The sequence below is a fragment of the Neofelis nebulosa genome, chromosome 10 (assembly GCF_028018385.1).
Source record: "Neofelis nebulosa isolate mNeoNeb1 chromosome 10, mNeoNeb1.pri, whole genome shotgun sequence".
Classification (NCBI taxonomy): domain Eukaryota; kingdom Metazoa; phylum Chordata; class Mammalia; order Carnivora; family Felidae; genus Neofelis; species Neofelis nebulosa.
In genome coordinates, this window is record NC_080791.1 from 85,249,735 (window position 1) to 85,274,498 (window position 24,764).

The window sequence follows — 24,764 nt, forward strand, 5'->3', positions numbered from 1 at the left end:
AGAGGAACTAGAGATCTCTCTCTCCACACATGTACAGGGGGAAGGCTGTGTGAGAACACATAGTGGTGAGGTGGGGGTCATCCGCAAACCAGAGGGTCCTTCGGAAACCAACCCTGCTGACACCTTGATCTTGGACTTTCTAGCCTCCAGGACTCTGAGAAATAAGTTTCTGTTGTTTAAGCCACCCAGTCTATGATGTTTGTTATGGCACCCCAAGTAGACTAATGTAGATAGCACGTGGGGTCCACCATATGCTTTTAAACAATCTCTCCAGTTGTATATATCTTTCTGTATTTCTCTGCCTAAGCACCATCTATGTACTGGAATTATGTATTTAATTTTTGAATTCTAACAACCATACTTTTGTATTCAGTGCCCCTCATCCTTATTAATGCTTTTTCTGCCTAAGATACTGAATCTTACCCATTTCTCAAGTTTCATCAGAGGTCCTGATTGATTCCTCTGTGGAGCCTTTCTCCTTCACCCCAGGTGGGAAGTGTTCCCCTCCTCTGAACTCCTACTGAACTTCCTGCCTGAACTGCTAATTTGACCTTTATAACATGCTGTTAGTATTTCTCTAAGAAGAATGTCAGATCCCTTAGCTAATACATTTTCTTACAATCTGTATTCATCATAACAAAATATAGAGCACAGAGGAAAATGCACAAGAAAGAAATACCACTTTTATTAGGTCACCAACAATAAGACCATTTGATAAATACTTCCAAAAATAGAAGTATTCTAAGTGTATGCATGTGTATATATAGAATCCAACTCCACATGCTTTATGTTATGCTTCTTTCACTTAGCCTGGAACATCATTATTGTCATTATTCTTTCCAAAGTTCATTTTAATTGAGTTATGATATTCTATCCTATGTACTATAATTCATTTAACCAAGTCCCTATTGATGACTATTTAAATACTCTTACCAAACAATCTTTGCATAAATTCATAAAAACATCCCTGGGATAAAGTTCTAGAAGTACATTTTTTTTATGATATGTATTGCCAACAAGTTGTACATCCATCAACATGAGAGTGATCATTTCTCTACACACTCAAATAAACCTTGACATATTTTCAAGTGCTTTGCCAATTTGAAATATTGATTTGATGAGAACATAGACCATGTGTTATTTTATTCTTTCTACTGCTACCATTACAATTGATGCTAACTTGTCAATTACACTACACTATTAAATGTTCAAAATCATTTCACATACATAAATTAAAATAATATTTTACAGCATCTAGCATAATGCCCTTCATATACAAAGTTCATAAAAGATTATATATGATCATGGAATAATAAAAAATATCACCCCATAAATGGGGTATCTTTTACATGCTACATGAAAGTCAGAGAAATCAAAAAAATTATTCCTCCAGTGGATATATGTAACTTAAAAAAAATTGTTTTGCTATTCTGAGTCTGATAAACTATCTTTAATCCTATCACCCCCGCTCTACCCTTTATCTATTTATTAATCGCTTCCTGTTCCCTCATTAATGTATCAGTTCTACTTGCAATGGTGAAGTGCATTTTAAGGTGTGGCATTCTAGGTATGAACTAAAAAAATTTTTTTTTCTAACATTTATTTATTTTTGAGCGACAGAGAGAGAGAGAGTGTGTGTGTGTGAGTGGGGGAGGAACAGAAAGACAGGGAGACAGAATCTGAAGCAGGCTCCAGGTTCTGAGCTGTCAGCAGAGAGCCCCACACGGGGCTCGAACTCACTCATGGACCGCGAGATCGTGACCTGAGCTGATGTCGGACGCTTAACCCACTGAGCCGCCCCTACAGTATGAACTCAAAATTTTTAAGAAACTAGCAAGGAAGGAACATTTCAGCTTTGTTATAAAACATTTTCTAGGATGTTTTTTTATTGAAAAAGCTTTTGTTCTTTTTAAAAAAATTGTTTTTTCCTAATGTTTATTTATTTTTGAGAGAGACAGAGACAGAATGTGAGTAGGTTAGGGGCAGAGAGAGAGGGAGACAGAATCCAAAGCAGGCTCCAGGCTCTGAGCTGTCATCACAGAGCCCGACCCGGGACTCGAACTCAGGAGCTGTAAGATCATGACCTGAACCGAAGTCGGACGCTCAACCGACCGAGTCACCCAGGCGCCCCGATTTTGCTCTTTAAAAAACAATAATCACTTTCTTCCCCACCCCCCCGCCCCGCCATGTGTATGAAGTTCCTTTGCTTGTATTGCTAGTTTTCAATACGCTTTCTACATATTTATCTCTTCTCTCTCAAGTAGAGCAAATTGGTTGTCAACTTCTGCTTTTGCAGTTATTATTCAGTGTCCCCAGCGCAAAGGAGTAGTCCCAGTCTCATTTTGAGACTCCAGTCCTCAGGGGCAGAACTCTTCCCAGGTGCACCTCCTATTCTATGTGCCCTTATCAGCCTCCATGAACTCCACCCCCAGTCAGTCTATTGCCCTGTCTCCCCTTACCCTTCAACCCCTGCTGACATCTCATCTCTATATGACTTCCTCTTGGCCCAGAAAAATTATATGAAAACATTTCACAAAATAAAAAGACAATTATCTGACATACCACTGCAAAACTTTTTAAAAGTCTATCAAAATCCATTTGTTAGCTACCTAAAGTTTTTATTTAGAGACTAAAGCAAAATATCAAATTTTAGGACTATGTCCTTGATATTACAAAAATAAATGAACAGCTACTTCTCCTTTCCTTAGTCAATGTTTTAACTTTGGAAAGTGGAAAGTTTGCCATGGTCCCAGTACTCTGGGTAGTAAGAATATGATAGATTTTTCTCTAAGAGTACTGTTGTTTGTGCTACAGAAAACATATCTAGTGAATAATTCCTGGTGGGGAAAAAAAAATCACGTTTTTGTGAACCAGGATTTAAACACAACAGGAAAACGATTTATGCTTTTAAAGTTAAGATTTTACTCTTTGGCTACAGCGGGTTTAACTGTCATTGTTCTCTGCTGGTCAAGTATCATATTCTGATTCACACACGTGTCAGACAGCATTGAGCTCCACATTTTTCACACATACAAGCCCATTTAATCATCATAGCAACCCTGTGAGGAAAGTAGTACTCCCATTTTACAGATGAGGAAATGAGGTCCAGAAAGGTAAAATAATCCGCCTAATCTAACAATCTAAATATGCCCGAGCTAGAATTTGAATCCAGGCCAATGAAGCGATCTCCTTTTACGCTAGATTTACCTCTGAAATAGTTTTGCCCCAGGCATAAGTACCATCTTCAGGTCTGCCTCCATTTGGATAAATCCAGACTCGTTTTGCATTGGGCTGCTTGTACAGCCTGCTCTGAATGAGTGCTACGCGTTTAGTTTCAACTGTAGAATTTCTTTTGGATTGCAGTTCTTGAACTGCAGAAAGGTGCTCCTGGTAAGAAAAGCCCAGAGAATTGCCTGGTTAGTATGTTTATGAAGGATGTGATGAAAACAGAAATACCTTATGATTGTAAATTATATTTTAAAAATTCTAGGAAGTGCATTACCGTCTCCTGTCACGGAATCTTCTTAAATCCCCCTTGCTTCCATGAGTCATCAAAGGCAGTAAGAACCATTAGAGTAATAATAATAAGGCATTTATTTTGGCAAAACACTTAACTTTCATTTATAATTTGGAGAAATGAATAGAGATGTGTTTTTGGATTTCTGTGTGGTGTTTCTCCTACTGAGCAATTTCTCTGCATCTAACAAATGAGTTTTTGATTAGAATCACAACATCATTTTCTTTAACCAAGAAATGCTTCAGGGAATGTGCATGACTGTTGTTTGAGTCTTTACTCTCTGTCTTTTAAAATACAGCAACCACCCTTATACTTAGCCAGATCCCTGCCAGGCAGCTTTTCATCCCACTTCAAGCATGTCCTAGTTCAATGCTTTGCATTCATTCCCTGGTCAGTGATTTATCCTTCTCAGCTTGGCAAGAAGTCATATTTCTAGCAATGTCAATTTCTTTTTTTCTAGTAACCTTGACTTGGGCACACGCCTAAGATTTAGATTGAACACATTTCACGATTTGAGAAACCCTATTAAATAAGAACATATCATTTTGATGAAAAACTTCACAAAGCAAAAAGTTTTCCCAGGTCTCTATCCCCAGTCCTCTCTCAACAGCTGACCTTTCTCTTCTCGACTTTTTTTATGTCTGGCAATCCTGACTGATTAACCAATTGGACTGAAACTGCTTTTTGAATTCCTCACTTCTGAATGTCTCCATTGCAATTAGTATTTTGCTCCTTGCTCTTTTTACATATTGAGACATACCCTTAGGAGTGATGAGCAATGAAGCCATAAGGCTCAACTTGACTACACTTATTATAATTACCTTTGTACATATCCACTGGGCCTTTTTCTCTTCTTTGCTAAGGTCATAATTTCTGGTCTCCATTCAAACAAAACAGACTTTCCTATGAGCTGTCTGTCTTTTAGATAACTACTCTCCAAATGCCAACTCAATGCTTGGCATATGCTTATGTGGTCATAACAGACCAGATGCTGAGGATATATTAATAGCGTAATTTTAAAATTCAATACTATACTTTTAAAACCTTATTAAAGAGGCAGTCTTTAACGTCTGGAGTCCTGAAGAACGCACCTCTGTATGTCTTATGAGCTCCATGAGTTTAATTTCCTCTTGAGTCTTCTCGGTCCATCCTCCTTCCATCACCACCGGCTGCACAGGGTTTTTGTTGGGAACCATGGCGGCTGGCTGACATGCTGCTACTCGCCGCCCTGGGGAAAGAAGTCCCTGGTAATGTTGTTTCCAAAGATGGGCTTTCAGATTTTAAATAAATTGGTTTGGCATTCTACGCATAAATCATTCCACTTGGGAGCATAGGCTAAAATACTAAATATATCATAAAAGCAAAGATGCCTAAGGTAATAATATCTAACAATGCTTCTTCATATGGCAGCTTGAGGTTTCAAACAGCCAGGATATGCATATTCACTGTACAGATGGAAAAGAAAGATAACATGCTGACTTCCACACTGGCCCCAGCCTCTCATGCACGATATGGTTCAGTGGTAATTTAGTCAAATAGAATCCATGACCTATATAGCCCATCATCTCTTCCAGTCATGGAACATATGTTTTGTTCTCTTCACTAATAATAAGCCTTTCCCCAACAATTAGCTTAGCAGCCTGGGGATTAAGTACTTCTAAAATAATATTAACCCAAGAGACAGAAGGCCTTTTTTTCCATCTAATAATACCCGCAAGCACGATTAGTTTCTGACACCTCTGCTGTGCCCTTTAGGTTGTTAAAAAGCTGTGGTAAGAGAAAATATTTGTTGGAATACTGTACTCCAAAGAATAATAGGCATAATTTAATAAATGTGTTGATTTGAACATATGCATTCTTTTAACTAGTAGTCCACTTAAAATTGTTATAAAAGAGATTTAAAAATCCTAATTATCAAATTGTTTTCTTTTTCTATGTTGAAGATAAACTCATACTGAGTCTTATACTGATCTCTAAACTTTTTAAGTACAAATAATGCTTCCTCTTGCATGTTCTTTCTAGAAACTTATGTTGAACACTAGCTATCAGTCAGGCTTTGCACTAGATAATGCAAATACAAACATGCTCAAGATTTAGTCCTGTCTCAAGTTTGGTGGGTAAGGCAGATATCAAGGAAATGATTATACCAATAATTGATTGCAACTGTGCTGCACCAGAGAAGTGCATTTATATAAAAGTATGTAACACTAAGCTCAGTGCTTAGTCTCAACTGCCAGAGAAGGCTTCTCTGAGAAAGTAACATTTAGGTGGATAAAATAATAGAAATTCTAACACAAAGTTGGGTTTTAATTTTGTTGCCAAGGGAGTCTTGATGTGCAGATTCTCAGACCATGACCATAAACAAAACTCTTTGAAAATAATTTAGTATTTTCAGAGAATAAAGCATTCGTGTTCTTGTAAGCTCAAGTTTGTGGAAACAGATCCAGCAATAAAAATAAATGGCAGCAATGACTTTTCAGAGAAACCAGAATTCTATATACCCAATAAGCATTCTATGCAATTTATGGATGTGGAGAAAATATAATTGAACCAGTCAGCCAATGAATTACAGTGGCAATGCCATTAGGTTACATGATTTGGAGAAGACCACAGTGGTACGAGAAAAATACATAATGCAAATTTACGCAAATATAGTTTTTAGCCTACTCTATTCATAAAGTGGAGACAACATTAATTTATGATACATAAGTATTTTATTTATAGTGCCTTTTGAACACTAAAACTTTGCTCAACTAAAGAGAGCCCAGCAATAGTTTATCATTTACACTCTTAAGAGCCAGGATTTGAATGTAGGAAAAGAACAAAAACCATTATGCATTATTTGTTTTTTGTCAACTTGCTTCTAATGGTCTCTAAAAAAAACTAATGCATTTGCACTATAATTTTCATAGAGACATAAATTCATCACAAAAGGTTTTGGTTCGGGAAAAGATGTTCATAACAAACTATTATTTATGTAGGTAAGAATACAAATTGAAACCAGGCAAAATGTATTGATTAAATTATTTTTATTTTCTTATTACATTTCCCATATATCCTATTTTATTTCATATGATCTATGGGGAAAGTAATGATAATAGCTAACAATTAGTGGGGAAAACTAGAAAACATGAGTGCTTTGCTGTTCTTTCAGACTATAAATCTCACCTGTACAGATCCCCCATACCCCTCCCCTGATTAGAGGCCCACACTGTTTCAGCATTATCTATGGCTGGGAGGGTAAGTCAACCTCATTTGAGGTTTTAGTTGGCAAATCCATTTAGCTCTCACACTAAATAAAATGCTCCATCATTGTCTTTATATGTAACAAAGATGATACTTTGGCCTAATCTGCCATTTCTTAGTTTCATTGATCAGTTTTTAAGACCCCAAGTCAGAAAATGGGCTGCCTTCACAGGAACCTTTATTCTAATACTTATTGAGTATTTATTATGTGCTATGCATGCAGTAAATACTTGACATCTGTTACTTAATCATAAAAACCCTACAAAGTTATTACTAGCATCGTGATTAATATTAGCAATGACCATACTTATAAATGAAATGTAAAGTCAGTTTAGCATAGTACTTTATACATAGCATATGCTTAATAAACATGTGTCGCATTTACCAATGGCTATAATAATGGAAAATAATCTACTTAGCCACTATTTATACCTCTCATACCTCCTCTTTCATCCAATCCTCAAGAAGCTCATTATCCAACAGGGACTGCAGTTAACTGAACTTTGACTTGTTCTTATTTATCTTCCTAAGCCCAACAACTAGAAAAGCCTGTCCTCATAGTAGGTATTTTATAAGCATGCATTGAATTTACATTTAATAGCAGAAAATATAACAGTTTGTCAGTAGAGACAAGATTTATCTTAGCACTAAATTCTAAGAGAAATTTCATTAATGGATTCCTCCATAATGGACACCATCTGACCAAAGAGACTATTGTCAAGCATGATATTGTAGATGATACCAACTGAACTTTAAACACTTTTTTTAGTACTTAATTATAATAAAAGCTGAAGACATGATACAAAATCAGCATACAGTAAAGGCAGCTCTGCCAGGTCCCATTTTTAGTATGTTGCTTTTTATTGATTTAATTTGATATAGGAATAGACCTTAGAAAACTCAGTGGAGTGAATGGTTGAAATTCCAACCATTCTTTAATTCAGTCATTCTACAACTATTCACAGAGCAAACAGGAAGGGTGTAGAATTTATAATGTATCATAGGGAAGACAGTCACATGACCAGGTAATAATATTAATGTGATAACAATTATCACAGGGGAAGTTCAAGGTGTGATAAACCACATTATTCCTGACATGGAAAAGGAAGGCTTTTAGGAAGAACAACGAGTAAGCTGAAAAGTATATAATGAGTTCAAGCAATCCAAGAGGACAAGAGAGAGAGAAACTTGAGGCAGAAGAAACTAAATTGTTCCACAAGCCCAGAGTTAAGAAAGTGCCTGGTACATCTGGAGGACTGAAAAACAGTCCAACTGGTGGAGTGGAGTGGACAAGGAAAGAGAGAAACTCACACAGAACCAGATGGTGCAAGGCAACATTAAGGAGTTTCATCGTCCTAAAGATAATAAGGAGCTTTGAAAGGTTTTATGCCTGGAGCACCATGACACCTTTGTATTTTTGCCTGATCACTCCAGATTCAGAACATCGTCATTAGCATAGAATAGAAACTACTGTCAAGACTGGAAGCAGGGAGACAAGTTACAAAGCTGTTCCAGTAATCCAAAGAATAGATGACAATAGCTTGAATTTAGATAATACGGTTGGGGATTAAGACAGAATTCATTTGAGATAAATTTAATAGATTAGAAGCCACCAGACTTACTGATACTTGCTTGGAGAAAGTGAGAGACGGGGAGATGCCAAGGATGACTCCCAGGTTTCTAAGATGGAACACCTGGGCAGATGGTGGTGGCATCCACTGCTCGAAGAAATGAAGTGGTAGTAATTGGAGTGGTGGTAACATGATAACTTTAGTTTTGGACACGCTTATGGGATACTCAAGTGAAAATGACTAGTAGTTGAAGCAGTAGAGGTTATCAGTCATAATAGAGGCTTTTCATTTAGACCCAATAATTCTTTTGGTAAGAACTGAATAGTAGTCATCTCAATCCAGAGCTCCGTCTTTTGCATTTACAAGTAGCTGCGTTGCTTATTGAAATAAAATTCACATGCTTTCAACAATACACAGTGCACATCCTTAGGAGTTGAAATCCTGTTATAGAAATCACGGAGCCTGAAATATATTCCTTTCCAGACTAAAGTCCACAATACACTACTTCTCTCCAAAGAACCATATGATATCTCAAGTGCTAGGAATAGTATAAGGTCCAGAACCTAAGATTCATTGACAAAGAGAATGAAAGAGGAGAACAAACATTGCCAATTGATCACTTTGACTATGAATAGCATATTTTGTGCTGCCTAACAAGAAAAAAAGAAGCCCTTCTGAGATAGTGACATTGACCTTTGAAGAATTTAGTATTTCCTCACTCAAATTATTGAAAAAAACAAACATAGAAAACAACAACAAAAAACAAAACACTTCGGGGGCGCCTGGGTGGCGCAGTCGGTTAAGCGTCCGACTTCAGCCAGGTCACGATCTCGCGGTCCGTGAGTTCGAGCCCCGCGTCAGGCTCTGGGCTGATGGCTCGGAGCCTGGAGCCTGTTTCCGATTCTGTGTCTCCCTCTCTCTGCCCCTCCCCCGTTCATGCTCTGTCTCTCTCTGTCCCAAAAATAAATAAAAAAAAAAAAAAAAAAAAAAAAAAACACTTCGTCCCCAGTAATTCCCAAAGAATAGACAGCAAGTTTTGTTTAAGACCTAATTTCAAAGCCCACAAAATGTCAGTTCAGCAACTGTTTCAATCCCACCATAGGGGCTATATGACTCAGGCAGTCTCCTAATTTTAAAAATTTGCCTATAATTCATGTGATATTCATTTTAATATAAAGATTACAAATATACAATCAGTACTAGAAGATACATTATTAGGTTTTAGACTGGCTCAAGTGACTTTTGTGGCACAATATTTATGGTACTCAGTTAAACATCTGGTATCTAATAGTAGGAAAAAACTACCAGTAAATTGGGGTTACATTTAGAAATAAATACGATGATACTTGATTTAGTTCATACTGACCTTTTAACTGCCTCATTTTGTGTTTCATGGTGTCTAGATCAGCCAAAATTTTGTCCTTTCTTAGCCAGTTCTGTTTTTCTAATTTTTCTACTTTCTGCAAAGCTAGAAAAAATACATGATATTTTATCCTGCATTGTGTTATCAACAGTAATTTATCATGCAAGCCAATAATTTATAAAGAACTTTCTGCTGCAAGAAATAGATTCAATTAGAAATAAGTAATTAAAAGGTAAGGGTCATTAAAAGAAACCTCATTTGAAAGATGACAGGCTTAAGGCATTTCTTTATGGAATGGAGAGGGGGGAAAAAAAAGAAGAACCGTGCTGTTTTATTACATAGATTTACCATATGCAATAGCCATATTTCATTTTCCACCTCCACAAACTATTTGGAGGTGATGAAAGCCTTGCTTGGAACCATTCATTTTTTAAACATCCACCTACTGCCTAAAGGGTGCAATTCTTAAAAATGAAAATGTGCAGACAGGTCGTCTTCAGTGTGAATTAAACTCATTTGTTATTTTCTAATGTATACCATTATTCTCAGTCTTATAGACCAAGGATCTCTTTATCAACTAAATTAGACATTTTTCCATGCAGAATACTCCATTCCAGTAAGAAAAAGCAGGCGACTGTGCAAATAAAGGAGCATAGCTATCCTTGTGCACATGTTAATTGATGGACCTCCTGTTCTGTGCATAAATGTGATGTTATTATGTTGACATTGTACACATTTAATTCTTTTCTTATGGTGGCATAAAATTTATTTCTCTTTCTTTTATACACTTGCTTGAAAGCAAGCAAAAACAAAAAACTTACCATTTGGAGATAGAAATGGTTCACCACAAGATACCCAGATGGCAATGGGATTTCTGAGGATGAGGGTGAGCAAAGACTTATCTACACCATCCAAACCATCAGATGTCACAGACTTTGGAAATAATGTGGTTTTCTCTTTTGTTCTTGGGTTTTCTAGGAAACAAATGACACATTTACCACTGCACAATGGATAAATTTGCCTCCTAAGTTCATTTGTTTATTCAAAAGATTTCCTTTCTTATTAATGACTTGATTTAAATAGGCGATACCTAATCAGATGCAAACACATAAATTTGACCAGAAACTTCATATGCAATCAAATAATTTAAACTACTCTGATTGTAAATATATTTTTAGATTCCTTTTTTACACTTTACCTAGTTGTGACAGAAATCTGAGGTGGCTAACCAAAATAGCTACTCTGAAAAGGAATAAAATAAAAATATAAGAAAACTAAGGAAAGGGGGAAAGCCTTTCTAGGCTAAAGCCAGAGATAAAATGCTTCAGTGTCCTCATCTTTCAAATGAATAATAGTATCTATCTCATTCTGCTGTTAGGAAGATTAAAAGGAAAAATAAAAGAGGAAAGTGCTTAGAATAAATAGTGTTCAGTCTAATTAATTGGACAAGTATCCAAAAAATGCTAGATAATATTTTTATTATTAAATGGATATGAAAATCACAGTGTTTCCATTTGCTAGAGGTAAAGCACAGTTTGGCTTCTGAGCATTCCAGTGGCCCAAGCAAAGAGGAAAACACAATATCAAGGTTCATATGGCCCACACAGAGTCATAAATTCTTCAGAAGATACAACTTTCCTGGTTCCTGAGATCTGAGATAAATTTATTTCAGGGTTTTCCTAAAGGGGTTATTTGTGAGAGAGCAAACAGTGTCCTACAATAGAAATGAGCAATATTCAGAACTTCTAACATGCTGGGCATGTCACTAAGACCTCTGCATACATTATCACATGTAATTCTCAGAATGATACTCTGGGGCAGGTTCATTCCTTTTTTTACAATGTAACTGAGGTTTAGTCACATAGATAAGTAGCAGCAGAGCCAGGATTAGAAACCAGGCCATATACCTCCAGAACCTGTGCCCATAACCACCATCTCCATAATAAACATGATACTGAATTTTTGACTGATGCCTGTTTTTTTTAAAGTCCCTCAACACAAACTGATGGCATAACATAAGCCACAATTCAGGATCCTCTAGATCCTGATAACCTCTAGAATACAGAGGGGAAGGGATGGCCACACCCTTTAGTAGTCCAGCATGAATAACATTACTTCTGGACTTAATTTAAATACAAAATTAAAAGAAGAGCCTTTGAGATTATAATATGCCAGAACCTAGAGATCAGATATCTATATGCCAAGTAAAGGCCAAACTAAACGCTTTAATGATCATCTAGGCATTAAAAGGTCACATAATTAATTTTAAAAACTCATTAGAAAACAGGACAAATAATATCATTATGAAATAATAGAAAAAAATATATACTGGTCTTTGCCACAAGTTCCTGGCAGAGAGCTTCTAAATTTCTTGTAATTTTCTAAGTGATTCTTTTTGTCTTTGATCCTGGTTCCTGATGCAAAGCTCCTAAATCCTTTGGAATTTCTTGGATGATAGCAGTATCTTGTTTTCTAATGACAGACTCTTGGATGAAGGCTGGTCACCAGAAAGACCAAGCCATGATTAGAACCTTGGAATTTTCCACCCCACTCTCATTCCTGAAAGAGGGAAGAGAGGCTGGAAATGGAATTAGTGGACAATTATGCCTACATGATGAATTCTCCATAAAAACGCCAAAAGTACAAGATTTGGAAACTTTCTGGGTTGGTAAACACATGGAGCTGGTAAGAGAGGAGTGGCAGGCTTAGAGAGAACATGGAAGTTCCGGGCTCCTTCCCACATACCTTATCTTATTCATCTCTTCCACCTGAATGCTTATCTGTATCCTTTATCACATCCTTTCATAATAAACCAGTAGACAGTACGTACACATTTCCTTGAGTTCTATGAGCTGCTCTAGCAAATTAATCAAACTGAAGGAATATTTAAACATGGGAATTTCCAATTTAAGCCAATTGATCAGAAACACAGGTCTGGATATCTGAAGTGAGAGGTGGTGGGGGTGCAGTCTGTGGGACTAAGCTCTTAACCTGTGGGATCTGATACTATAGGTAGATAGTGCCAGAATTGACTTAAATTATAGGACATCCAGCTGGTGTTGCAGAATTGCTTGGTGTGTGTGGGGGACACCACACATCAGGTGTCAGAAGTGTGAATGTGATAAGAATGTGAGAATAAAGAGACACACAGGAGGAAAAGTGGGTTTTTCCTACTCAATCCTATATACGATAATGATAGCTACTATTCACTGGATGTTTAGTCAACATCAACCAGGCACTATTCTAAGTGACATACACATTTATATATAAATTCCTATTCATATACACTCTTATGAATACATATTCATAACTATGAGACCAAATGAGTATACATTTACATGACTATCAGTGTAAAATTTGTAAAATGAGGCAACTGAGGTACAAGAGTTTAAACAACTTATCCAAGATCATTCAGCTAACAAGTGACAGATCTAGAATCTGAATCCTAGTATTCTGACTCCAAAACCCAAGTTCTTAAGCTTTAAATGATGACTCTCAGTATAACAATGGAAAGCTGAGATTACTCTGGTGAATCACTGTGAGCAAGACTCATTTTCATTTAGCAAACTGTTGCTGGGGACATAGTTTGTCCCTGTCCTCAAGTTGTACATAGTTAAAAATGACACACAAAGATGTAAACAGATTATTATAACACAATGTGCTAGGAGCTGCAATACAGGTGCTTTCACTGGAGCTTCTGGGAGTTTAGAGAAGCAGTGGAGATGGGCAGGGGCAGGTTAGGGCAGCTGGTGGGCAACACCTCTTGCACTGATCAAACCCCACTTTCTTAAGTGGTCTCCAGTCGGTTCTGGTTTCAAATTCAATAACAAAGCTGCTCATAAAGTAGCTAAACTGTCAAACATATTTTATAAATTTGAGGCAATTTATTGACTGTTTCAGTGCTGACACCAAATTGACATTCTTTTAAAAAATGTTTCTTGTTATTCTTCAAGGTAAAAGCAATATGAGAACCTCACATGAGAGTAGCTTTCTGTGATTTTATAATTGTAGAAGGGCTGACTGAATCAAAGAACCACATTTAACTTTTTTATGATAAAAATGGGAGAATCAGCTAAATCCTGATTTGTATAATATAACCAACCTTTCATACTTTTAATAGTTGCTTCTTTTGTCCCAACAGAGGCTGCCTCTTTCTTTGGTTCCTCAGCGTTTCTCTGGATGAAAGATTCATCCAGAGCCCATAAAACCAAGTCACGTAAGGAAAGGACTGTGGTTCCATCTTTGGTATAAACTTTGGATGCTGCTCTGGCAAGACCAAGTTGCTCCGTACATTCTGTAAGAAGCTTAATAACAAAGAATATAAGGAAATGATTAGAGAAGAAAGGGATAGAGCTGGGAATAATTGTGAAGAGCTTCTTATTTTAGAAATTTGAGAAAATCTTTTAATTTGGGGAAATGGAAAGGTGAATAACTACTGATTTGATCTTTGAGTAGAGATAATTTTTTATATTAGATTGTCTGATATAACCTCACAAAATTAGTCCTTACTCAAGCTGTGAAAATTAGCTCCAAAAATTTAACACAGCAGCTGATATATTTAATCATGAATCAGTTAATATATTTTATCATCAGAATATTTATTTTCTAAGAAGTGTTCAACTTAGAGATCCACTTTCAATTTTGTTGCTTTATAAGGTATAAAATAGTAACACTTCACATTGATGAACTGCTTTAAAATGAATGAGTAGTTGACTTTCAAACCCAAACTGAAACATGTTATTACTTCCATTTTGTGGATAGGAAAACAGGCTGAAATGTTAACATTTTTGCCCAAAACTACAGAATACAGCTGTGGAGCTCAGGGTGAATATTGAAGTTGCTAACTTTTGTGACTTGCTTGGTTTGTTGAACAATATCTTAATAAAAAAGCCACTTGTATTCAACCAAAAAGGTGAGTGAATGAGTAGGTATGTACTTGTGTGTTTGCAAGGAGGTCTCCAGGGTAACTCCATATCATATTTAACATTGCTTGTAAAATATGCTGTTAAAGGCACTGCCCAGATAATCACCAAGCAATGGAAGGACAAAGCTGGGTTTGGGCCTTTTGAACTCTCCTTCCTTCCCGTGACTATAAGGAGGAGCCTCTATGACAGTAACCACATATTCCTTCCTAACACAACTCTTGCTTCTCCAATTTGAGAATGAAGTGAAATAAGCTGTCAACAAATAAGTGCTCATTTTTTCCAAATGATAAATGAGGTAGTGTCTCTTGGCAAATTCAAATAACATACAATTTGAAGGTAGAATGGGAAGGAAGGCAAAAAACAAACAAACAAACAAACAAACAAAGGAATTCTGTCTATCACAAGAGTGAAGAAACTCTGGTAGCTTTATCTTCCCCCTGCTTTTGTACATCTTTGCTCTGGACCCAGTCTAAAAACCATATTCTGATTTCTCATTTTTCTGAGTCTGTATCCAGAGAAGTACAATAAAAAAGAATATCTTTAAGAAAACCGAGATCTTGATCTCATCAACTTAAATTAGTGAAACTGGCCAGGGACATTTATCATTCAATCCCATTGCTTTCTTCTTGTCAGAAGAATCACTATTATCATTACCTCTGAGGATGCAAGAAACATTTAAGTGATAGCCACTTACTGTGGGGAATGTTTCAGCAACAATTAACTTTCCATTTCGAAATCCATCTCCATTTTTGTATGCAATTATTTTCACTGCCTTCTGGTGCATAGCTGCTAGACCACCATGAGATACAACTTGTGTGCAGGTCTTCATCCGTAAAGATAATAGACGTTCTTCATAATAACTTAGCGTTTTCTCAGCCTCATAAGAAGATAAATCAGCCTGATTAAAACAAAACAAAACAAAACAAAACAAAACAAAACAAAACAGAGGTTTACTCAAGCTTTTTCTTTTAGTTTCTGTTACTTTGGTATATTTCAATCTTTTAATTTAATAAATATCTGCATATACATGTGTGTGGTATCTAAGTTTTGAAATGCTTACTCCATATGCTATAGGTCTTGGATATCACAGTGAGAAGAACATTGAGTCAGAATTCAGTTCTCTTCCCAGCCCTGTCATGGTGTCCTTAGGTGACTTTAGGCCTCTGGTTTGTGTTTCTGGGCTTCTCCTGTTTTCTATTTTGCCTTCTCCTGTGACAGGAGCTGGGGAAGAAGGATGCCAGGGCCAGAGAAAGCCTGGGGTTGAAGTGATGGGATGCTGGCACTACAGATATCCTCTTGGTCTCTAACTTGAGGATGATCCCATCCTGTGGTGGCAGGCTGAAAAAGGGGGAGGGGAATGAGTGCAGTCTTAGCCCCATGTGTAGGTTTGGCTTTTGGCTTATTGCAGCAAAGACAAGAAGGGCAGAAAGGATTACTCAACACTCCACAAGTCAAGCGAGATAAGAGGGAGGCTAAGGGAAGTCTCCCTGAGTGGCTCTCAAGCTTCCATATTTACTAAGCATACATTCCGGGAAACATTGTGCAGCGGGCTACGTGGCAATAAGAACTTATAGAAAGCATGCAGAACCCAAGACTACAAAAGAGCAGATGCAGAAAGCAGGGTAGAGAACAAGATAAGATATTCCATAGTAACATGGTCTAAGGAATTCATGAGCACAGGCAGGACCCAACCTTAACTAGATACCCACCCGCTTTTTTCTCTGCAAGGCCGAAAAGCAGTGTTCTGCTTTGCGGTGGGTTGCCTATGATCTCCTAACCCAGAACATAGCTATTTGATTTCCCATAACACCATAATGAGGGTGGTAAATATCACACTTCACCTTTCTCTTTCAAACCCTACTCAGGATGCTGCTTTGAGGGAAAAATTCTGTTTGAGATGCTGTAACATTGGGGATTCTTTCCAATCAGCTCACCACCACCCCCTTAACCCCACCATCATTAAAGCAAAGCCAAATGCCTTCAGACTTCCCCAGAGGACCTCTTTTCTCCATCAGAGTTACTGTTGCACTTAATGCTTATTGCAACTCTTCATGTCCCCTCCAGATGGAGGGTGTCCCCTCCACCCTGCACTGTGTATCTGGTTTAGGGGAAAGAGGAAAGATATCTGGAAATGGACCTGGCAAGCCCCAGAGAGCACACCCAAGTTAGAAGGCTTCTCTTAGGAATTGCTTCTTTTTATATAGGTGTGTAAGTTCCCCTTAGCGCATCTTACTCTAAACTTGAAGGAGGGGACTTTTTAAATGGTGCCATTTTAAATTAAGATCACAGGAAAGTGGCAGAGATTTTTTTTTTCTCCACAAGCTATAAATAGTATTAGACATGGATGCATGAATTCAAGCATCCAACCTGAACAATCATTAACAACATGTCAAATTCCCCCTGAAACGTTCCATACTAGTAAAAAGTTTTCCCTGTGAATGTAGACAAAAAAGCTGCCCTGCTAAGTAAAGATTTGCAGTTACTTCCTCATTTAAAAGCAACACAGAGAGCAGTGGAAGGTGTCAGTAGATGATTAAAGCCGCAGAAGTGCCCAATTAACTTCAAAGAGTGTATCGAACTATTAATAGACAATGTATTTTAAATTACAATGGGGAAAAGGAAATCAATGCAGGTGGAATGGTAAAGGTGCATCAGAGGAAGATGAATTGGATGAGTGGAGATGAACTTGAGTGCAAGGCAGATAATGAATGCGTCAAAGTTTCCAAAGTGATGCCATACATGTATTAGCAGAGCTCAGGTCATTACACACCTTTGCCACACTGATGACCTTGAAAGGCCCTCGTGAGAAGGGCTTCTGGGTCTTGGAGCCAGAGGCACAGAGGAATGGCAGCCCTGGAAGCGACTGCTTCAGCCGCTTCTCTGCTCTCATGGATCGTCCACACGCTAAGCAGAGCACAATTTTCCTCTTTCCAGTGGGTGAGAGATAATAGTATCCCTAAAAAAAGGAACAGAGATGTTTTTATGTAGGGGCATCTAAATTATTATAGCATTTTTGTAGAATACTTTACAATACGAATAAAGCATTTATATGATCCCCAAATGCTATATTTGAAATCTCAACATGAATGAATGATTTTGCTCCCCAATAATTATATTAAAAAACATATTTCTAAATTCTATTGACTGAAAAAGACTAGAGGCAATGACAATTCAACATCAATGAGTATAACTTATGCCAAGAATCAGGGTTTCATGGAGGAATGGCCAGTTCCAGATGTGGGGCAAGAAATATATAAGATAAGCAAGTGATGTCCTGTAGTGCCTGGAAAGAAAAGAAGCCATCCAAGAGTAAAGGAGTCATGTTAAAAAGACACAAGAACCAACATGAAGAAGCCTCCACTGGCCCAACGTAGGACAACTGGGGAACAACAAAAAGAACCCTTTAGATATGTTTAAATATATAAGTTCCATGAGCTCATAATGATGCTAAAGATATAAGTAAATATAACAATTAAAAAACAACAAACACGTAAAAACAAAATTGAAGCTTATTGGAGTCCACTGGAAGTAAACTGTCACCAACTGATAACTCTGACAACTGGCCATTAGAAAGTGTGGCAGATTATTTGCAAACATGGCCACAATAAAACCTCCCCATCCTGGTCTGCATGTCCTTCTGAAATGTGATTTTGCTTCTCTTCCAGTCAAGAAATGTTTCTCTTTTTGTCTTTTCCTTGAATCTGAGCAACTCTGTGTGACTTGCTTTGGTCAACGTATCAGTAAATGTGATGATGCAAGCAGATGCCTAGGAAGTGTTTGCACATTGGAGCTGGTTCTCTTTTGGCTGCCACTGGAACCCTGAGACCACAATATGAACACACTTGAGCTAGCCTACTTAAGAAGCCTTGAGGAGAATGAAGAACCCCAGCTAACTGCCTGCTAACCTCCAGATATGTGAGGGAGACCATCGTTAACCACCCAGTCCCCATAGAACCACCAACCTACTAATGTACCACGAGATGACTACATATTAGGGTCACATTAGTGACTTTGGGCAAGACCAGAAGAGCTGCTCCACTGAGCTCAGCCCAAATTATTGGCCAACAGAGCGAAAAAAAAATCGTTCTTAGTTTAAGCCACTAAGTTTTCAGGTTGTTTATTATACCACAATAGAGAAGTCAGATAGAAAGAATAAACATTTATTCTACCAACACTTACAAACTATATTTTTGGGTAGTCAAATACCTACTTGAAGAGGATGAACCTCGTTGAAATTCTTCCCTACATTAAAAATTTAGCTAATAGGGGCGCCTGGGTGGCTCAGATGGTTAAGCGGCCGGCTGACAGCTCAGGTCATGATCTCACAGTTTGTGAATTCAAGCCCCGTGTAGGGCTCTGTGCTGACAGCTCAGAACCTGGAGCCTGCTTCGGATTCTGTGTCTCCCCCTCTCTCTCTCTGTCCCTTCCCCACTCATATTCTGTCTTTCTATTTCTTAAAAATAAACATTAAAAAAATAAAATAAAATAAAAAGTTCAGCTAATAAATGTTGGGAAAATGACAGAATTAAACAAAACTAACACCCCTTTCATTCTGAGAGAGAGAGAGAGAGAGCATGGAGCAACAGAGAGGGGAAGTGGGGAGGGGTGGAATCTTAAGCAGGCTCCATGCTCAGTGTTGAGGTCAATGTGGGGCTTGATGCCATGACCCTGGGATCATGATTTGAGCCAAAATCAAGAGTCAGACGCTCGATTGAGACACCTAGGCGCCCCTAATATTGACCCTTTGGAAACTCCTAATAACCGATTTAAGCAAAGATCACCAAAGAGTGACACTAGATGCAAAGTCATTGGGAGATTTGTTAAATGTGAGATTCGGTTGTGATCATGCCCACTGATACCCATTATCACTAAAAATGGAAAATCCAGAAATTGTACCCTTGCATAAATGGTCAATATGAAATACACAGTAAAGTCCATGACAATTCTTGTCAAAAAATATTGAACATAAATCTAATTACAACTTTAGCGTTAAATTACTTTTACAGGAATCATGACAGAAACAAATATAAAAATGCCACAGAAGTAAACAGTCATATCCAAATAGGAGGCATCCTATAGGAAAATTCTAGATTCTACAACCAAAGGTCATACAAGGACCTTGTTTCAATCCTGACTCAGACCAAGCAACAATAAGAATAATTTTTTTAGGAGAACCTAGGAAATTTGATTAAGAACAGGGTACTTGATAGCCAAAATGTATTATTAATTTTGTTAGGCGTGATAATGGCATAATTAGGTATGAAAATTCTCCAATATTTTAGAGGTGTACTTAAGTTGAAGGTGAAATGGTATCATGTCTGGGGTTTGTAAATATTGAAAAACCTTGATAACAGTTGAATTTAGATGATAAATATATGAGGATTTATTACACTATTATATTTTTGAATATGTATGAAAATCTCCATAATAAAATTTTAAAGTACTTTTATATAGACTCTCTAATTTGCTTTGGTCCTCACAAGGCTAAAAGTTAAGTACAGCCAGAGTTAATACCATTCTCAATCAACTTACAGATGAGAAAACAAAAGCTGAGAGAGGGAAGTTTTCATCCAAGGATACTTAAGTAGTACATGGCAGAACTGAAATGTAAAACTGACTCCTGACTCCAAGTTCTTGGCTCTTTTTGCCTTTGTCATATTACTTGAAATACTCCCTTTAAGTACGTAGAGTTAACTCAATTCAAAGCCAAACTTTAAATGATACTTTTGAAGATGTAATTCTTAAATTCTACTATGGATTTCTCTGTATGTACCTACAACTTCCATTTTTCTACACATTGCTTAAAGGCAGAAAATTAAAGCATTCCTGCTTAGATGGAAATAAATGAATATTATGTGTAGAACCATCTCTATAGAAAAGCAAGGATTTCATGAGGAATCGTATGCCAATAATTTTCTTTCTTATACTAAAGAAGCCCATTGGAAGTATCCAGAAAATATATTTTTCATTCATTAAAACATCCATCCCCATCACTGTGGTGCTACAGGTTTGATGATCTCTGAGTTGTTCTATTTTGGCAATGGTACATATACACAATGTAAACTGTTTTTCATTAATTCATTTACACTTAATACTGCTTGGAAACTGCTGATGGAAATAAAAGTACAATACATTTGGTATGCCTGTAGAACTTAAACTCTGTTAAAGTTCAGTAAGTCAGCTACTGGTATTCTGTGCAGAATACCAGGCAATTGATTTGACTAATCCTTTTCTCTATAAAATTTCCTTGATTTATTGAAATGACTAACTTGATCTGTTCATTTGGCCTTACAGACATACGGTCTATTACATGGGGTTAGTCTGATCAATAATGACTGTTACTATATATATAGTAATGTGATTGTGAATAAATTATTCAGTGTCTTCATCATATTTATTATTTAAATGAGACAACATGTGAAAATCACTAAGACTGATCAGTATGTAACATACAGTAGTGATCAAGCATGTAATAGTTACTTCATATTCATTTTCTTTTTCTAAGCTATCCATTAGAATGAGGTCTAGAAAAGGAGTTCTTAGCCTACATCCCAAATGGATTTCAGGGGGAGTCTATAAATTCCCTGAAACTTATATAAAAGGTGGTTGTGTACATATGTGCATTTTTGGGGAAAAGAATATGCATAATTTTCATGAAATGCTCAAAGTCTGTATCTCCAAAAAGATTAAGAACTAACCACCGGCTTAGAGACTTTGTATGAGTAAATTTCTCCCAGGCCCAGGAGAAGTTTTTAATTTGTGAATCCCAGAATTGATATATTATTGCACTCTTCAGATTAATCATATTAACTTCTAATAGATAGGCTATCATTTAACTTTTGGGAAAGAAAAATTATGATCTTTTGGAGCAAATCATTGTTAGAAAATGGGAAGTTGTATTTTGGTTAATGTAAATAAAAGAACATCTTGATTATATGGTTAAAAGAAAGGCAATAGTTTTATAATCATTGAGGCTTAAACTCTAGGACTCCCTTCTTTACTTTTTTTTTATTATAAAATATTTTAATCATACAAAACAGCACAGTATAGTGAACTCCCATGAACCCATACTCAGCTTCCCCAATTACTATCTGGATATTAATAAAAGTTAGCAAAAATAATCTAAATTTTGTCTAGATTCACTAAAATCCAACCAAGTTTTAAAGGTCTGTAGGGAAAATATCCCAAAGTCACAAGATGGCCACTAAATAAAGTTAAATAATAATTGGATTGTGTGGACTAGGAAATTGAGGAGTTTACTGGTGATGAAATAAGAGTGCTGTGATTGGTGCTAAAACAAGAAGTTATTGATGAAGCCATTGAAAGTGGAAACTGTTCAAGTCTAAAAAATGACCTTAGAAGGCCGTTTGAGTTTCTGCTTAAAGAACTCATTTTGCAAAAAAGAGCCATTTTACACATTGCTTAAAGGCAGAAAATTAAAACATTCATGCTTAGATGGAAATAAATGAATATTATGTGTAGAACCATCTCTATAGAAAGAGAACCATCTCTATAGAAAGATAGTTGGAATCATGCTGATATTATCGTCTAAGCTGCACTCTTTTTTAGCAAGAAAGACAGCAAATGGCCTTCAAGAATTATTTTGGAGAAAGCAAGTTGCATGTGTGATTTTAGGAGGAGTTCAAAGTAAAGCCCATGTGCCAACTATCTGATGTATGGCACTGGAACTAGCATATTGATGGCCCTGACTTGGTTAAATGGTGTTCTGCCTATTCCGGTTAAGGAAAAGTACGTAAAATAGTTTTTAAAATATTTCTAAACCAAATGGCCAAGTAGAAAATTCTGGTACTTAAAAGTGTTAAACTTTTCTTTAGCAGAACTCCAAGATGTTCACTGAGACCTCAACCCACAGCCACTGTTCCACTATCCCTCCCACCTTTCATGCCACCACCCTTTAAAACTCAACCTCGACTCCACCATCTATCTCTGTAATTACTCTCCCCTTTCCCTTCCCACCAGCTGAACAGTTCTTCCTTTCCTGTCTCTTTTAATAAAAACACGAGTTGCATAATCACTGGAAAATTTCAATCATACACCAATGTATGATAAGCCACCCTCTATCCTTCACCCAGCTTCAACAATTATCAATAACTACCAATCTTGTTCCATCTGCACCCCACCCACTCCTACCTGGATTACTTTGAAGTAAATCCCAGGCATTATATCATTTCATTCTTAAATATTTCAGTATATATTTCTAAAAGATAAAAATTCTTTATCATAACTATAATATCACATCTAAAACTAACAATGATACTATCTTAATATAACAAAATATTTAGTCAGTATTCAAATTTCTATAGTCATCTCTCTCCTCTTACAAATTTGTTTGAAATAGAATCAAAATCAGGTCAATACATTATAACTGGTTTATATACCTCTTAAATTTCTTTTAACTTCCATGTTCCTGCTATATCTCTTTCTCTCTTTTCTTTTATTGTAATTTATTTGTTGTCTATTTTTTGTCAGTTGGGATTTTGACGACTACATGGTCTTTGTGTCTTTTACCAAGTTCCTCTATTTCCTTTGTTTCTAGTCAATTATTAGAATGAAAGACTTGATTAAATTCCAGTTACATTTTTGTGGGGAGGAACACTTCATAAGTGGTACTAAATACTTCCATCAAGGGGTACGTGTTACCTGTTGTGTCTCTGTAATACTATTAGCTACTGATAATCATTGGTTAGGTCAATTACTTTATCAAAGTTCACAACACAGCGACATTCCAATTTTTCATACCTTATTCATTTCTTAGCTGGCAATGAATTCCTATGGAGTGAAACTTCTCATCTACTATTTTGTTATCCTAACATATAGTTCATGAAGGAAGGAAACAAATAAATGCTTGATTCTTTATTTCCTAGTTGTCAAAGTAACTAATTGTTCCTAAGCATCATCTAATTGTGATCAATGAATTATTGTTATTCTTATCAGTACAAATACATGGATTGAAACATGTCCGATGTATGTCAATCTGCCACATTCAGTAGACATCTGATGTATGTCAATGCAACACACTGATGCTTAAATTGTTTTGTCTTTGGACGGGGAGCCTTTTCAAGTTGACTTGATTCCCTTGAAGATGATCTTGGTAGTCTCTGACAGCATATTTGCCACCTGGTATGAGTTCACAAACAAAGGAGAAAAGGGTTGCTGGGAGGATAGCATAGTCAAAACCAAAGACAGGCAGAATGGTATGGTAAATTTGGACAAATGTAAATTATTTAGCAGAGCCAGGGAATTTTGGGTGAAGGAGAAGAGGCAGCTATTTAGAGATGTCTGAGAAGCAGAGTAAAGAGGATCTTGGAGAATCCTGCAGTGTGCATTTTGAGATTTCTGCAGGCCAATGTTTATCAATAAGCTTGATATACTGATGCACAAATACCTCAGGTATTTGTAAAGTATGCAGCAATTCCTTACTAATAAAAATTATAGGACCAAATCTGAAGAATCACTTCCTTAGAAAGTAGAGTATAGGTATTCACACTTAGACCTATGCTTGGTATAATGCAATATAGTTAAAGTTACTTACAATCATTCACATTTTAATATGCTTTCTGGAGTGGAGTGACATCTAGTGTGGCAGGCACAGCTGTGGGAGTATGTGTGAGTGTTCTGGTGAACTGATCATGGACCAAAGATGGTGGTAATGATAGGGAGCCATTGAAACAATATAAGCAGTAGGTAATACAAATATTTCTTCATTGTTTCCTAACCAGAATCACAGAGTCTAAATGATTTCATTCACAAATCAGTGTTTAATTTGTCTGAATATAAGGTTTTCTAGGGGACAAAAAAGTTCTGGCTTTATTAAATTGTCCATTTTCTCCTGTTTTCCTTTTATCCTTAGTAGAAAAGAACCACTTACTGGTTGATCAATGTTTTCCTCTTTAATCACAGAGGATGTACAAATACCAGCATAATTTGCTGCTGTGATTTCCTTATCAAGTGCAGTGCTATGAAAGGCCATGAAAGCTTTGATATTTTCCATGTAATTCCACTTTTGATTGGAAGTCCCATTGTTATAAGGTTTATATTGCTGGGGGAAAAAAAGGATAAAATATGGAGTCAAGCGGACAGGAGAGTTTACTATTTATTTATAGATGTCAAATATTTCATCG

General features: G+C 36.7%; 1 protein-coding gene across 2 annotated transcripts in view; it reads right to left on the reverse strand.

Annotated features, from left to right (window-relative positions):
- Positions 1-24,764, reverse strand: part of DCDC1 (doublecortin domain containing 1) — a 484,783-nt gene that overhangs the window by 24,148 nt on the left and 435,871 nt on the right. For both annotated transcript variants that reach the window (XM_058688531.1, XM_058688532.1), the window contains 8 exons: positions 24,512-24,682; positions 17,393-17,578; positions 15,317-15,520; positions 13,800-14,001; positions 10,519-10,671; positions 9,701-9,802; positions 4,609-4,745; positions 3,208-3,387 (listed from right to left, as the gene is read on the reverse strand). In XM_058688531.1, the coding sequence (XP_058544514.1) occupies positions 3,208-3,387; positions 4,609-4,745; positions 9,701-9,802; positions 10,519-10,671; positions 13,800-14,001; positions 15,317-15,520; positions 17,393-17,578; positions 24,512-24,682 (1,335 nt within the window). The remainder of the gene's footprint in view (positions 1-3,207; positions 3,388-4,608; positions 4,746-9,700; positions 9,803-10,518; positions 10,672-13,799; positions 14,002-15,316; positions 15,521-17,392; positions 17,579-24,511; positions 24,683-24,764) is intronic.